We start from the raw sequence: 16,163 nt of genomic DNA on the forward strand, positions 1-16,163 counted from the left end.
TGGTTATTTTATTCCTAAAAAATTGAGGGAACAGCAGCACTTTGGAGGAGGCTGGGCCTCTTACCTGAGGCTGAATCCCGATTTTTCCCCTCAGGAGGAACGCTCCGTGTGGGAGCCATTTTTGTGAGGGGAAATTCAGTTTTTCTGCCTAAAATGATTATTCCTGGTTTTTCAAAATGGTTATTCCTGGTTTTTGCATGAGTTTTCCAAAGAAACTGAGGGAATATAAGAAGTTTGGAGGAGGATTTTTCCCCTCAGGAGGATCCCTCCCGCCGGGAGCCATTTTTGTGAGGGAAAATTTGATTTTCCCGCCAAAAATGATTATTCCTGTTTAAAAAAAAAATGGTTATTCTTAGTTTATCAAAATGGTTCTTTTATTCCTAAAAAATGGAGGGAACAGCAGCACTTTGGAGGAGTCTGGGCCTCTTACCTGAGGCTGAATCCCGATTTTTCCCCTCAGGAGGAACGCTCCCCGGCGGGAACGCGTGCGCCAGTCCCGCATGGACACCGACCTGGAATCCATGGATCTGGACCAGGGAGGAGAGGTAAAATCCTTGCGTTTGCTCCCAAAACACCCCCAGCTTTCCCAAAAAAATGTTTGATCCCGCAGGGAAGATGGGTTCCCACCTGGAATCTGCAGCTTTCCCTTCAAACACGAGGAGAAACAATTCCCAGTTTTCCTTTTCCCCGTTTTCCCCCATTATTTCCCAATTTCCCCCCATATATCCCCCAATTTTCCCCCTTTTCCCCCTTTTTCCCCATTTCACCCCAATTTTTCCCCATTTTCTTCCCTTTTCCCCATTTCCCCCATTATTTCCCCCTGTATTTCCCCATTATTTCCCCCATTTTTCCCCCATTTCCCCTCCTTTTCCCCCCATTTTCCCATTTTCCCCAATATTTCCCCCTTATTTTCCCCATATTTCCCCATTTCCCCCCTTATTTCCCCATTTTGTCCCCCATTTTCCTCCATTTTTCCCAATTTTTCCCATTTTTCCAATATTTCCCCATTTTCCCCCCCATATTTCCCCATTTCCCCCCCCTTATTTCCCCATTATGTCCCCCATTTTCCTCCATTTTTTCCAATTTTTCCCATTTTCCCCATTTCTCCCCATTTTTTCCCCATTCCCCCCTATTTTTCCCCATTTTCCCCCCCAATTTCCCCATTTCCCCCCCCAATTTTCCCCATTTTTCCCCCCAATTTCTCCCATTTTCCCCCCGTTTTTCCCAATTTTCCCATTTTCCCCCCAATTTTCCCCATTTTCCCCCCAATTTTTCCCCATTTCCCCCCAATTTCTCCCAATTTTCCCCATTTTCCCCCCAATTTTCCCCATTTCCCCCCCCAATTTTCCCATTTTTCCCAATTTTTCCCATTTTCCCCGTTTTTCCCAATTTTCCCATTTTCCCCAATTTTCCCCGTTTTTTCCCCCCGATTTCTCCCATTTCCCCCCCGTTTTTCCCAATTTTCCCATTTTCCCCCGTTTTTCCCAATTTTCCCAATTTTCCCAATTTCCCCTTTTCCCCGTTTTTCCCAATTTTCCCAATTTTCCCATTCCCCCCCCTTTTTCCCAATTTTCCCCATTCCCCCCCGTTTTTCCCAATTTTCCCCATTTCCCCGTTTTTCCCAATTTTCCCCATTTTTCCCCCCATTTCCCCCCAATTTTCCCCATTTTCCCCCCATTTCCCCCCCAATTTCCCCATTTCCTCCCATTTTCCCCATTTTCCCCCCAATTTCTCCCAATTTTCCCCATTTTCCCCCAATTTTCCCCATTCCCCCCCAATTTTTCCCCATTTTCCCCCCCCAATTTCTCCCATTTTCCCCCCCTTTTTCCCAATTTCTCCCATTTCCCCCCCCAATTTCTCCCAATTTTCCCCATTTCCCCCCAATTTTCCCCATTTTCCCCCCCAATTTTCCCATTTTCCCCCCAATTTTCCCATTTTTCCCAATTTTCCCATTTTCCCCGTTTTTCCCAATTTTCCCAATTTCCCCATTTTCCCCATTTCCCCCCCAATTTCTCCCATTTCCCCCCGATTTTCCCATTTTCCCCCAATTTTCCCCATTTCCCCCCCAATTTCCCCCATTTTTTCCCCAATTTTCCCCATTTTCCCCCCAATTTTCCCCATTTCCCCCCGATTTCTCCCATTTTTCCCCCATTTCCCCCCAATTTTCCCCATTTCCCCCCCAATTTCTCCCAATTTTCCCCATTTCCCCCAATTTTCTCCATTTCTCCAATTTTCTCCATTTCCCCCAATATTCCCCCCATTTTCCCCATTTTTCCCCCCAATTTCTTCCATTTCCCCCCAATTTCTCCCAATTTCCCCCAATTTCTCCCATTTTCCCCCCATTTTTCCCCCCAATTTTCCCATTTTCCCCGTTTTTCCCCCTGATTTCTCCCATTCCCCCCTGTTTTTCCCAATTTTCCCCCATTTCCCCCCCAATTTTCCCCATTTTCCCCCCCAATTTTCCCCATTTTCCCCCCAATTTTCCCCATTTTCCCCCCAATTTTCCCCATTTCCCCCCGATTTCTCCCATTTCGCCCCGTTTTTCCCAATTTTCCCAATTTTCCCATTTTCCCCGTTTTTCCCAATTTTCCCAATTTCCCCCCAATTTCCCCCAATCTCTCCCATTTTTCCCCCATTTTTCCCCCCAATTTTCCCCATTTTCCCCCCAATTTCTCCCAATTTTCCCCATTTCCCCCCCAATTTTCCCATTTTCCCCCCAATTTTCCCATTTTTTCCCAATTTTCCCATTTTCCCCCGTTTTTCCCAATTTTCCCCATTTCCCCATTTTCCCCATTTCCCCCCCAATTTCCCCATTTCCCCCCCAATTTTCCCCATTCCCCCCCCCCGTTTTTCCCAATTTCCCCCCGTTTTTCCCATTTTTCCCCCCCAATTTTCCCCATTTTCCCCCCCAATTTTCCCAATTTACCCAATTTTCCCAATTTCCCCCATTTTCCCCATTTCCCCCCAATTTTCCCCATTTCCCCCCCAATTTTCCCCCCATTTCCCCCCCAATTTTCCCCATTTTCCCCCCCAATTTTCCCAATTTTCCCCATTTTCCCCCCCAATTTTCCCCATTTTCCCCCCCAATTTTCCCATTTTCCCCCCAATTTTCCCCATTTCCCCCCCCAATTTTCCCCATTTCCCCCCAATTTTCCCCATTTTCCCCCCAATTTCCCAATTTTCCCCATTTCCCCCCCAATTTTCCCATTTTCCCCCCAATTTCTCCCAATTTTCCCCATTTTCCCCCCAATTTTCCCCATTCCCCCCCCAATTTTTCCCCATTTCCCCCCCCCCAATTTCTCCCATTTTCCCCCCGTTTTTCCCAATTTTCCCCATTTTCCCCCCAATTTTCCCCATTTCCCCCCAATTTTCCCATTTCCCCCCCCAACTTCCCCATTTTTCCCCCCGATTTCTCCCAATTTTCCCCATTTTTCCCCTGATTTCTCCCATTTTTTCCCCCATTTTTCTCCAATTTTTCCCCGTTTTCCCCCCCGATTTCTCCCATTTCCCCCCTGTTTTTCCCAATTTTCCCCATTTCCCCGTTTTTTCCCAATTTTCCCCATTTTCCCCCCCCATTTCCCCCCCAATTTTCCCATTTTTCCCCCCGTTTTCCCCATTTCCCCAATTTTCCCCATTTCCCCCCAATTTTCCCCATTTTCCCCCCCAATTTTCCCCATTTTCCCCCCAATTTTCCCATTTCCCCCCCAATTTTCCCAATTTTCCCCATTTCCCCCCCCAATTTTCCCCATTTTCCTCCCCAATTTTCCCCATTTTCCCCCCAATTTTCCCCATTCCCCCCCAATTTCCCCATTTTCCCCCAATTTTCCCCATTTCCCCCCAATTTTCCCCATTTTCCCCCCCGATTTCTCCCATTTCCCCCCCGTTTTTCCCCATTTTTCCCCCCAATTTTCCCATTTTTCCCCCCATTTTCCCCATTTTCCCCCCAATTTCTCCCAATTTTCCCCATTTTCCCCCAATTTCCCCATTTTCCCCCCAATTTTCCCAATTTTCCCCATTTCCCCCCCAATTTTCCCATTTTTCCCCCCGTTTTCCCCATTTCCCCAATTTTCCCCATTTCCCCCCAATTTTCCCCATTTTCCCCCCAATTTTCCCATTTTCCCCCCATTTTCCCCAATTTTCCCCATTCCCCCCCCCAATTTTCCCATTTCCCCCCCAATTCTCCCATTTCCCCCCCGATTTCTCCCATTTTCCCCCCAATTTTCCCATTTCCCCCCCCAATTTTCCCCATTTCCCCAATTTTCCCCATTTTCCCCCCCAATTTTCCCATTTTTCCCAAATTTCCCATTTTCCCCGTTTTTCCCAATTTCCCCATTTTCCCCGTCTTTCCCAATTTTCCCATTTTCCCATTTTCCCCGTTTTTCTCCCCATTTTCCCCCCAAATTTCCCCATTTTTCCCCCGATTTCTCCCATTTTTCCCCCATTTTTCCCCAATTTTCCCCATTTTTCCCCCCCAATTTTCCCCATTCCCCCCCCAATTTCCCCATTTTCCCCCCAATTTTCCCCGTTTTTCCCGCCGATTTCTCCCATTTCCCCCCCGTTTTTCCCGTTTTCCCAATTTCCCCATTTCCCCCCCAATTTTCCCAATTTCCCCATTTTCCCCGTTTTTCCCAATTTTCCCCATTTTCCCCCCCCATTTCCCCCCCCCAATTTTCCCATTTTTCCCCCCATTTTCCCCGTTTTCCCCATTTCCCCAATTTTCCCCATTTCCCCCCCCAATTTTCCCCATTTTCCCCCCAATTTTCCCATTTCCCCCCCCATTTCCCCATTTCCCCAATTTTCCCATTTTCCCCGTTTTTCCCAATTTTCCCAATTTTCCCATTCCCCCCCACGTTTTTCCCAATTTTCCCCATTTTCCCCCCCAATTTTCCCAATTTCCCCAATTTCCCCATTTTCCCCCCAATTTTCCCCATTTTCCCCCATTTTCCCCCCAATTTTCCCATTTTTCCCCCCATTTTTCCCATTTTCCCCCCAATTTCTCCCATTTTCCCCCCCCAATTTTCCCCATTTTTCCCCCCATTTCCCCGTTTCCCCATTCCCCAATTTCCCATCCCCACTTTTGCAGGCGCTGGCTCCGCGGCAGGTGCTGGATTTGGAGGATCTGGTGTTTGCCCAGGGCAGTCACTTCATGGCCAACAAGCGCTGCCAGCTCCCGGACGGATCCTTCCGCCGCCAGCGCAAGGGCTACGAGGAGGTTCACGTCCCGGCCCTGAAACCCAAACCCTTCGCCGCTGACGAGGTCGGGACCAAAAAATAGAAAAAAAATCAATTTATTTTAATTTCTCACCATGAAAACCCAAAGGGTCTGGGACTGACAAGGATTGGAACCAAAAAAAAGCAAAAAAAAATCAATTTATTGTCATTTCTCACCATGAAAACCCAAACCCTTCGGGGCTGACGCGGTTTGGAACCAAAAAAAAGCAAAAAAAAATCAATTTATTGTCATTGTTCACAATGAAAACCCAAACCCTTCGCCGCTGACGAGGTCGGGACCAAAAATGGGAAAAAAATCAATTTATTGTCATTTGTCACAATTAAAACCCAAACCCTTCGCCGCTGACGAGGTCAGGACCAAAAAATGGAAAAAAATCAATTTATTGTCATTTTTCACAATGAAAACCCAAAGCCTTATGAGCTCACAAGGTTTGGAACCAAAAAAAAGCAGAAAAAAATCAATTTATTGTCATTTTTCACAGTGAAAACCCAAAGGGTCTGAAAGGGAAAAAAATCAATTTATTGTCATTTGTCACAATTAAAACCCAAAGTGTTTGGGACTGGCGTGGTTTGGAACCAAAAAAAAAGGGAAAAAAAGTCAATTTATTGTCATTTGTCACAATGAAAACCCAAAGCCTTCCAAGTTGACGAGGTCAGGACCAAAAAATAGAAATAAATCAATTTATTCTCATTTTTCACAATGAAAACCCAAACCTTTCAGGGCTGACGCGGTTTGGAACCAAAAAAAAAAACAAAATAATCAATTTATTGTCATTTTTCACAATGAAAACCCAAACCCTTCGGGGCTGACGCGGTTTGGAACCAAAAAAAAGCAAAAAAAAATCAATTTATTGGCATTTCTCACCATGAAAACCCAAAGGGTCTGGGACTGACGAGGATTGGAACCAAAAAAAAAGCAAAAAAAAATCAATTTATTGTCATTTTCCACAGTGAAAACCCAGAGCCTTATGAGCTCACGAGGTTTGGAAACAAAAAAAATGGAAAAAAATCAATTTATTGTCATTTGTCACAGTGAAAACCCAAACCCTTCGGGGCTGACGAGGTCGGGACCAAAAATGGGAAAAAAATCAATTTATTCTCATTTGTCACAATTAAAACCCAAAGGGTCTGGGACTGACGAGGATTGGAACCAAAAAAAAGCAAAAAAAATCAATTTATTGTCATTTCTCACCATGAAAACCCAAACCCTTCCAAGTTGACGAGGTCAGGACCAAAAAAGGGAAAAAAATCAATTTATTGTCATTTGTCACCGTGAAAACCCAAAGGGTCTGGGACTGACGAGGATTGGAACCAAAAAAAAAACAAAAAAAAATCAATTTATTGTCATTTGTCACAATTAAAACCCAAACCCTTCGGGGCTGACGCGGTTTGGAACCAAAAAAAAGCAAAAAAAAATCAATTTATTGTCATTTTCCACAGTGAAAAACTCAAAGCCTTCTGAGCTCACAAGGATTGGAACCAAAAAAAAGCAAAAAAAAATCAATTTATTGTCATTTGTCACAATTAAAAAACCCAAAGGGTCTGGGACTGACGAGGATTGGAACCAAAAAAAAGGGAAAAAAATCAATTTATTGTCATTTTCCACAGTGAAAACCCAAAGCCTTATGAGCTCACAAGGTTTGGAAACAAAAAAAAGCAGAAAAAAATCAATTTATTGTCATTTTCACAATTAAAACCCAAAGTGTTTGGGACTGACACGGATTGGAACCAAAAAAAAGGGAAAAAAAATCAATTTATTGTCATTTGTCACAGTGAAAACCCAAACCCTTCGGGGCTGACGAGGTCGGGACCAAAAATGGGAAAAAAAATCAATTTATTCTCATTTGTCACAATGAAAACCCAAAGGGTCTGGGACTGACACGGATTGGAACCAAAAAAAAGCAAAAAAAAATCAATTTATTCTCATTTGTCACAGTGAAAACCCAAAGGGACTGAGGCGGTTTGGAACCAAGAAAAAGCAAAAAAAAATCAATTTATTGTCATTTGTCACAGTGAAAACCCAAAGTGTCCAAAAGGGAAAAAAATCAATTTATTGTCATTTGTCACAATGAAAACTCAAAGGGTCTGGGACTGACACGGATTGGAACCAAAAAAAAGGGAAAAAAAATCAATTTATTGTCATTTGTCACAGTGAAAACCCAAACCCTTCGGGGCTGACGAGGTCAGGACCAAAAAAAAGCAAAAAAAAATCAATTTATTGTCATTTGTCACAGTGAAAACCCAAACCCTTCGCCGCTGACGAGGTCGGGACCAAAAATGGGAAAAAAATCAATTTATTGTCATTTGTCACAATTAAAACCCAAACCCTTCGCCGCTGACGAGGTCAGGACCAAAAAATGGAAAAAAATCAATTTATTTTAATTTCTCACCATGAAAACCCAAACCCTTCGGGGCTGACGCGGTTTGGAACCAAAAAAAAGGGAAAAAAAATCAATTTATTGTCATTTTTCACAATTAAAACCCAAAGGGTCTGGGACTGACGAGGATTGGAACCAAAAAAAAAACAAAAAAAAATCAATTTATTGTCATTTTCCACAGTGAAAACCCAAAACCTTCTGAGCTCACGAGGTTTGGAACCAAAGAAAAGCAAAAAAAAATCAATTTATTGTCATTTCTCACTATGAAAACCCAAAGGGTCTGAAAGGGAAAAAAATCAATTTATTGTCATTTGTCACAATTAAAACCCAAAGTGTTTGGGACTGGCGTGGTTTGGAACCAAAAAAAAGGGAAAAAAAATCAATTTATTGTCATTTGTCACAATGAAAACCCAAAGCCTTCCAAGTTGACAAGGTCAGGACCAAAAATGGAAAAAAATCAATTTATTGTCATTTTCACAATTAAAACCCAAAGTGTTTGGGACTGACACGGATTGGAACCAAAAAAAAGGGAAAAAAAATCAATTTATTGTCATTTGTCACAGTGAAAACCCAAAGCCTTCGGGGCTGACGAGGTCGGGACCAAAAATGGGAAAAAAAATCAATTTATTGTCATTTTTCACAGTGAAAACCCAAAGGGTCTGGGACTGGTGAGGATTGGAACCAAAAAAAAAGCAAAAAAAAATCAATTTATTGTCATTTCTCACCATGAAAACCCAAACCCTTCGGGGCTGACGCGGTTTGGAACTAAAAAAAAGCAAAAAAAAATCAATTTATTGTCATTTCTCACCATGAAAACCCAAACCCTTCCAAGTTGACGAGGTCAGGACCAAAAAAGGGAAAAAAATCAATTTATTGTCATTTGTCACAGTGAAAACCCAAACCCTTCGCCGCTGACGAGGTCGGGACCAAAAATGGGAAAAAAATCAATTTATTTTAATTTCTCACCATGAAAACCCAAACCCTTCGGGGCTGACGCGGTTTGGAACCAAAAAAAAGCAAAAAAAAATCAATTTATTGGCATTTCTCACCATGAAAACTCAAAGGGTCTGGGACTGACGAGGATTGGAACCAAAAAAAAGCAAAAAAAATCAATTTATTGTCATTTTCCACAGTGAAAACCCAGAGCCTTATGAGCTCACAAGGTTTGGAACCAAAAAAAAGCAAAAAAAAATCAATTTATTGTCATTTGTCACAGTGAAAACCCAAAGCCTTCGCTGCTGACGAGGTCGGGACCAAAAATGGGAAAAAAATCAATTTATTGTCATTTGTCACAATTAAAACCCAAACCCTTCGCCGCTGACGAGGTCAGGACCAAAAAATGGAAAAAAAATCAATTTATTGTCATTTTTCACCATGAAAACCCAAAGCCTTATGAGCTCACAAGGTTTGGAACCAAAAAAAAAGCAAAAAAAAATCAATTTATTGTCATTTTTCACAGTGAAAACCCAAAGGGTCTGAAAGGGAAAAAAATCAATTTATTGTCATTTGTCACAATTAAAACCCAAAGTGTTTGGGACTGGCGTGGTTTGGAACCAAAAAAAAGGGAAAAAAAGTCAATTTATTGTCATTTGTCACAATGAAAACCCAAAGCCTTCCAAGTTGACGAGGTCAGGACCAAAAAATAGAAATAAATCAATTTATTCTCATTTTTCACAATGAAAACCCAAACCTTTCAGGGCTGACGCGGTTTGGAACCAAAAAAAAAAACAAAATAATCAATTTATTGTCATTTTTCACAATGAAAACCCAAACCCTTCGGGGCTGACGCGGTTTGGAACCAAAAAAAAGCAAAAAAAGTCAATTTATTGTCATTTCTCACCATGAAAACCCAAACCCTTCCAAGTTGACGAGGTCAGGACCAAAAAATGGAAAAAAATCAATTTATTGTCATTTTTCAAAGTGAAAACCCAAAGCCTTATGAGCTCACAAGGTTTGGAACCAAAAAAAAGCAAAAAAAAAATCAATTTATTGTCATTTGTCACAATTAAAACCCAAAGTGTTTGGGACTGACACGGATTGGAACCAAAAAAAAGGGAAAAAAAATCAATTTATTGTCATTTGTCACAGTGAAAACCCAAAGCCTTCGCCGCTGACGAGGTCGGGACCAAAAATGGGAAAAAAAAATCAATTTATTTTAATTTCTCACCATGAAAACCCAAAGGGTCTGGGACTGACAAGGATTGGAACCAAAAAAAAGCAAAAAAAAAATCAATTTATTGTCATTTTTCACAATGAAAACCCAAAGCCTTCTGAGCTCACGAGGTTTGGAACCAAAAAAATGGGAAAAAAATCAATTTATTCTCATTTGTCACAATTAAAACCCAAAGGGTCTGGGACTGACGAGGATTGGAACCAAAAAAAAGGGAAATAAAATCAATTTATTGTCATTTTCCACAGTGAAAACCCAAAGTGTTTGGGACTGACGAGGATTGGAACCAAAAAAAAGGGAAAAAAAATCAATTTATTGTCATTGTTCACAATGAAAACCCAAAGCCTTCGCCGCTGACGAGGTCGGGACCAAAAATGGGAAAAAAATCAATTTATTTTAATTTCTCACCATGAAAACCCAAACCCTTCGGGGCTGACGCGGTTTGGAACCAAAAAAAAAAACAAAAAAAAATCAATTTATTGGCGTTTGTCACCATGAAAACTCAAAGGGTCTGGGACTGACGAGGATTGGAACCAAAAAAAAGCAAAAAAAATCAATTTATTGTCATTTTCCACAGTGAAAACCCAGAGCCTTATGAGCTCACGAGGATTGGAACCAAAAAAAAGGGAAAAAAAAATCAATTTATTGTCATTTTTCACAATTAAAAACCCAAAGGGTCTGGGACTGACGTGGATTGGAACCAAAAAATGGAAAAAAATCAATTTATTGTCATTGCCTTTTCCATTGAATTTAATGGAAAAAAATTGAATTTTCCCAAATTTTCCATCCTAAAATATTCCGAATTTTCCTTTTAGGATGAAGGAATTTTTTAGGATCAGGGAATTTTTTAGGATCAGGGAATTTTTGATTTCCATTAATTCAGATTTTCCCGCTCTGAACACCAGAATCAATTTGGGATTTGAGGATTTGCCTTTTCCATTGAATTGAATGGAAAAAAATTGAATTTTCCCAATTTTTCCATTCTAAAATATTCCGAATTTTCCTTTTAGGATGAAGGAATTTTTTAGGATCAGGGAATTTTTGATTTCCATTAATTCAGATTTCCCACTCAGAACCCCAGAATCAATTTGGGATTTGAACATTTTCCTTTTCCATTGAATTGAATGGAAAAAAATTGAATTTTCCCATTTTTATTCCTTAAAAATTGAGAATTTTCCTTTTAGGATGAAGGAATTTTTTAGGATCAGGGAATTTTTTCGGATCAGGGAATTTTTGTGTTCCATTAATTCAGATTTTCCCACTCTGAACCCAGAATCAATTTGGGATTTGAACATTTTCCTTTTCCATTGAATTGAATGGAAAAAAAATTGAATTTTCCCAATTTTTTATTCCTTAAAAATTGGGAATTTTCCTTTCCGGATCAGGGAATTTTTTAGGATCAGGGAATTTTTGATTTCCATTAATTCAGATTTTCCCGCTCAGAACACCAGAATCAATTTGGGATTTGAACATTTTCCTTTTCCATTGAATTGAATGCCTAAAAATTGAATTTTCCCAATTTTCCATCCTAAAATATTCCGAATTTTCGTTTTAGGATGAAGGAATTTTTTAGGATCAGGGAATTTTTTCGGATCAGGGAATTTTTGATTTCCATTAATTCAGATTTTCCCACTCAGAACCCCAGAATCAATTTGGGATTTGAACATTTTCCTTTTATGCCTAAAAATTGAATTTTCCCAATTTTTATTCCTTAAAAATTGAGAATTTTCCTTTCCGGATCAGGGAATTTTTTCGGATCAGGGAATTTTTGATTCCATTAATTCAGATTTTCCCACTCTGAACCCCAGAATCAATTTGGGATTTGAACATTTTCCTTTTCCATTGAATTGAATGGCTAAAATTTGAATTTCCCCAATTTTCCAGCAATGAAAAATTGGGAATTTTCCTTTCCGGATCAGGGAATTTTTTCGGATCAGGGAATTTTTGATTTCCATTAATTCAGATTTTCCCACTCAGAACCCCAGAATCAATTTGGTATTTGAACATTTTCCTTTTCCATTGAATTGAATGGAAAAAAATTGAATTTTCCCAATTTTTCCATCCTAAAATATTCCGAATTTTCCTTTCCTGATCAGGGAATTTTTTCGGATCAGGGAATTTTTGTGTTCCATTAATTCACATTTTCCCACTCAGAACCCCAGAATCAATTTGGGATTTGAACATTTTCCTTTTCCATTGAATTTAATGCCTAAAAAATTGAATTTTCTCCAATTTTTATTCCTTAAAAATTGGGAATTTTCCTTTCCGGATCAGGGAATTTTTCAGGATCAGGGAATTTTTCTCCCCATTAATTCAGATTTTCCCACTCAGAACACCAGAATCAATTTGGGATTTGAACATTTTCCTTTTCCATTGAATTTAATGGCTAAAAATTGAATTTTCCCAATTTTCCAGCAATGAAAAATTGGGAATTTTCCTTTCCAGATCAGGGAATTTTTTTCGGATCAGGGGAATTTTTGATTTCCATTAATTCAGATTTTCCCGCTCTGAACACCAGAATCAATTTGGGATTTGAGGATTTGCCTTTTCCATTGAATTGAATGGAAAAAAATTGAATTTTCCCTATTTTTCATTCCTTAAAAATTGGGAATTTTCCTTTCAGGATCAGGGAATTTTTTTCGGATCAGGGAATTTTTGATTTCCATTAATTCACATTTTCCCACTCAGAACACCAGAATCAATTTGGGATTTGAGGCTTTCCTTTTCCATTGAATTTAATGGAAAAAAATTGAATTTTCCCAGTTTTTTATTCCTTAAAAATTGGGAATTTTCCTTTCAGGATGAAGGAATTTTTTCGGATCAGGGAATTTTTGATTTCCATTAATTCAGATTTTCCCACTCAGAACCCCAGAATCAATTTGGGATTTGAGGATTTGCCCTTTTCCATTGAATTGAATGGAAAAAAATTGAATTTTCCCATTTTTTATTCCTTAAAAATTAAGAATTTTCCTTTCCGGATGAAGGAATTTTTTCGGATCAGGGAATTTTTTCGGATCAGGGAATTTTTGTCCCCATTAATTCACATTTTCCCACTCAGAACCCCGGGATCAATTTGGGATTTGAACATTTTCCTTTTCCATTGAATTGAATGCTAAAATTGAATTTTCCCATTTTTATTCCTTAAAAATTGGGAATTTTCCTTTCCGGATCAGGGAATTTTTTCGGATCAGGGAATTTTTGATTTCCATTAATTCACATTTTCCTGCTCTGAATCCCAGGGTCAATTTGGGATTTGAGGATTTGCCTTTTCCATGGAATTTAATGGCTAAAAATTGAATTTTCCCAATTTTCCAGCAATGAAAAATTGGGAATTTTCCTTTCCACATCAGGGAATTTTTTAGGATCAGGGAATTTTTCTCCCCATTAATTCAGATTTTCCCGCTCTGAACCCCAGAATCAGTTTGGGATTTGAACATTTTCCTTTTCCATTGAATTGAATGGAAAAAAATTGAATTTTCCCCATTTTTATTCCTTAAAAATTGGGAATTTTCCTTTCCGGATCAGGGAATTTTTTAGGATCAGGGAATTTTGATTTCCATTAATTCACATTTCCCACTCAGAACACCAGAATCAATTTGGGATTTGAACATTTTCCTTTTCCATTGAATTGAATGCCTAAAAATTGAATTTTCCCCAATTTTCCATCCTAAAATATTCCGAATTTTCCTTTTAGGATGAAGGAATTTTTCAGGATCAGGAATTTTTGATTCCCATTAATTCAGATTTTCCCACTCAGAACCCCAGAATCAATTTGGGATTTGAACATTTTCCCTTTCCATTGAATTGAATGGAAAAAAATTGATTTTCCCAATTTTTTTATTCCACCCCGGGCTCAACTTGCGATTTGAACATTTTCCTTTTCCATTGAATTTAATGGCTAAAATTTGAATTTCCCCAATTTTCCAGCAATGAAAAATTGGGAATTTTCCTTTCCTGATCAGGGGAATTTTTGATTTCCATTAATTCACATTTTCCCACTCAGAACACCAGAATCAATTTGGGATTTGAACATTTTCCTTTTCCATTGAATTGAATGGAAAAAAATTGAATTTTCCCAATTTTTATTCCTTAAAAATTGGGAATTTTCCTTTCAGGATCAGGGAATTTTTTCAGATCAGGGAATTTTTGATTTCCATTAATTCAGATTTTCCCACTCAGAACTCCAGAATCAATTTGGGATTTGAGGATTTGCCTTTTCCATTGAATTGAATGGAAAAAAATTGAATTTTCCCAATTTTTTATTCCACCCCCCGGGCTCAACTTGCGATTTGAACATTTTCCTTTTCCATTGAATTTAATGGCTAAAAATTGAATTTTCCCAATTTTCCAGCAATGAAAAATTGGGAATTTTCCTTTCCGGATCAGGGAATTTTTGATTTCCATTAATTCACATTTTCCCACTCAGAACACCAGAATCAATTTGGGATTTGAACATTTTCCTTTTCCATTGAATTTAATGCCTAAAAATTGAATTTTCCCATTTTTATTCCTTAAAAATTGGGAATTTTCCTTTCAGGATGAAGGAATTTTTTCGGATCAGGGAATTTTTGATTTCCATTAATTCAGATTTTCCCTCAGATTTTCCCGCTCTGAACCCCGGGCTCAATTTGGGATTTGAACATTTTCCTTTTCCATTGAATTTAATGGCTAAAAATTGAATTTTCCCAATTTTCCATCCTAAAATATTCCGAATTTTCCTTTTAGGATGAAGGAATTTTTTAGGATCAGGGAATTTTTTCGGATCAGGGAATTTTTGTCCCCATTAATTCAGATTTTCCCGCTCTGAACCCCGGGCTCAACTTGCGATTTGAACATTTTCCTTTTCCATTGAATTGAATGGGAAAAATTTGAATTTTCCAATTTTTATTCCTTAAAAATTGGGAATTTTCCTTTCCGGATCAGGGAATTTTTTAGGATCAGGGAATTTTTTAGGATCAGGGAATTTTTGTCCCCATTAATTCAGATTTTCCCGCTCAGAACCCCGGGCTCAACTTGGGATTTGAACATTTTCCTTTTCCATTGAATTGAATGGAAAAAAATTGAATTTTCCCAATTTTTTATTCCTTAAAAATTGGGAATTTTCCTTTCCGGATCAGGGAATTTTTTCGGATCAGGGAATTTTTGTGTTCCATTAATTCAGATTTTCCCACTCAGAACTCCAGAATCAATTTGGGATTTGAGGATTTGCCTTTTCCATTGAATTGAATGGAAAAAAATTGAATTTTCCCAATTTTCCATCCTAAAATATTCTGAATTTTCCTTTCAGGATCAGGGAATTTTTTCGGATCAGGGAATTTTTGTCCCCATTAATTCAGATTTTCCCGCTCTGAACCCCGGGCTCAATTTGGGATTTGAACATTTTCCTTTTCCATTGAATTGAATGGAAAAAAATTGAATTTTCCCATTTTTATTCCTTAAAAATTGGGAATTTTCCTTTCAGGATGAAGGAATTTTTTAGGATCAGGGAATTTTTGATTTCCATTAATTCAGATTTTCCCACTCAGAACCCCAGAATCAATTTGGGATTTGAGGATTTTCCTTTTCCATTGAATTTAATGGCTAAAATTTGAATTTTCCCAATTTTTTATTCCTTAAAAATTGGGAATTTTCCTTTCAGGATGAAGGAATTTTTTAGGATCAGGGAATTTTTGTCCCCATTAATTCACATTTTCCTGCTCTGAATCCCAGGATCAATTTGGGATTTGAGGATTTGCCTTTTCCATTGAATTTAATGGCTAAAATTTGAATTTTCCCAATTTTCCAGCAATGAAAAATTGGGAATTTTCCTTTCCGGATCAGGGAATTTTTTAGGATCAGGGAATTTTTGATTTCCATTAATTCAGATTTTCCCACTCAGAACACCAGAATCAATTTGGGATTTGAACATTTTCCCTTTTCCATTGAATTGAATGCCTAAAAATTGAATTTTCCCAATTTTCCATCCTAAAACATTCCGAATTTTGCTTTCAGGATCAGGGAATTTTTTAGGATCAGGGAATTTTTGTCCCCATTAATTCAGATTTTCCCACTCTGAACCCCAGAATCAATTTGGGATTTGAACATTTTCCTTTTCCATTGAATTGAATGGAAAAAAATTGAATTTTCCCATTTTTCATTCCTTAAAAATTGGGAATTTTCCTTTCAGGATGAAGGAATTTTTTCGGATCAGGGAATTTTTGATTTCCATTAATTCAGATTTTCCCACTCAGAACCCCAGAATCAATTTGGGATTTGAGGCTTTTCCTTTTCCATTGAATTGAATGGGAAAAAATTGAATTTTCCCATTTTTTATTCCTTAAAAATTGGGAATTTTTCCTTTCAGGATGAAGGAATTTTTAGGATCAGGGAATTTTTGATTTCCA

The 16,163-nt window shown here is 38.7% G+C and overlaps 1 protein-coding gene across 1 annotated transcript in view; it reads left to right on the top strand.

The window, feature by feature from the left end:
• Positions 1 to 176: 176 nt before the first annotated feature.
• The window catches only part of SNRNP200 (small nuclear ribonucleoprotein U5 subunit 200), a 101,543-nt gene continuing 85,556 nt past the window's right edge, over positions 177 to 16,163 (top strand). Inside the window, 3 exon segments of the mRNA XM_068174358.1 lie at positions 177 to 232; positions 461 to 545; positions 5,084 to 5,257. Of these exon segments, the coding sequence (XP_068030459.1) occupies positions 177 to 232; positions 461 to 545; positions 5,084 to 5,257 (315 nt within the window).

The sequence above is a fragment of the Anomalospiza imberbis genome, chromosome 28 (genome assembly GCF_031753505.1).
Source record: "Anomalospiza imberbis isolate Cuckoo-Finch-1a 21T00152 chromosome 28, ASM3175350v1, whole genome shotgun sequence".
Lineage (NCBI taxonomy): Eukaryota > Metazoa > Chordata > Aves > Passeriformes > Viduidae > Anomalospiza > Anomalospiza imberbis.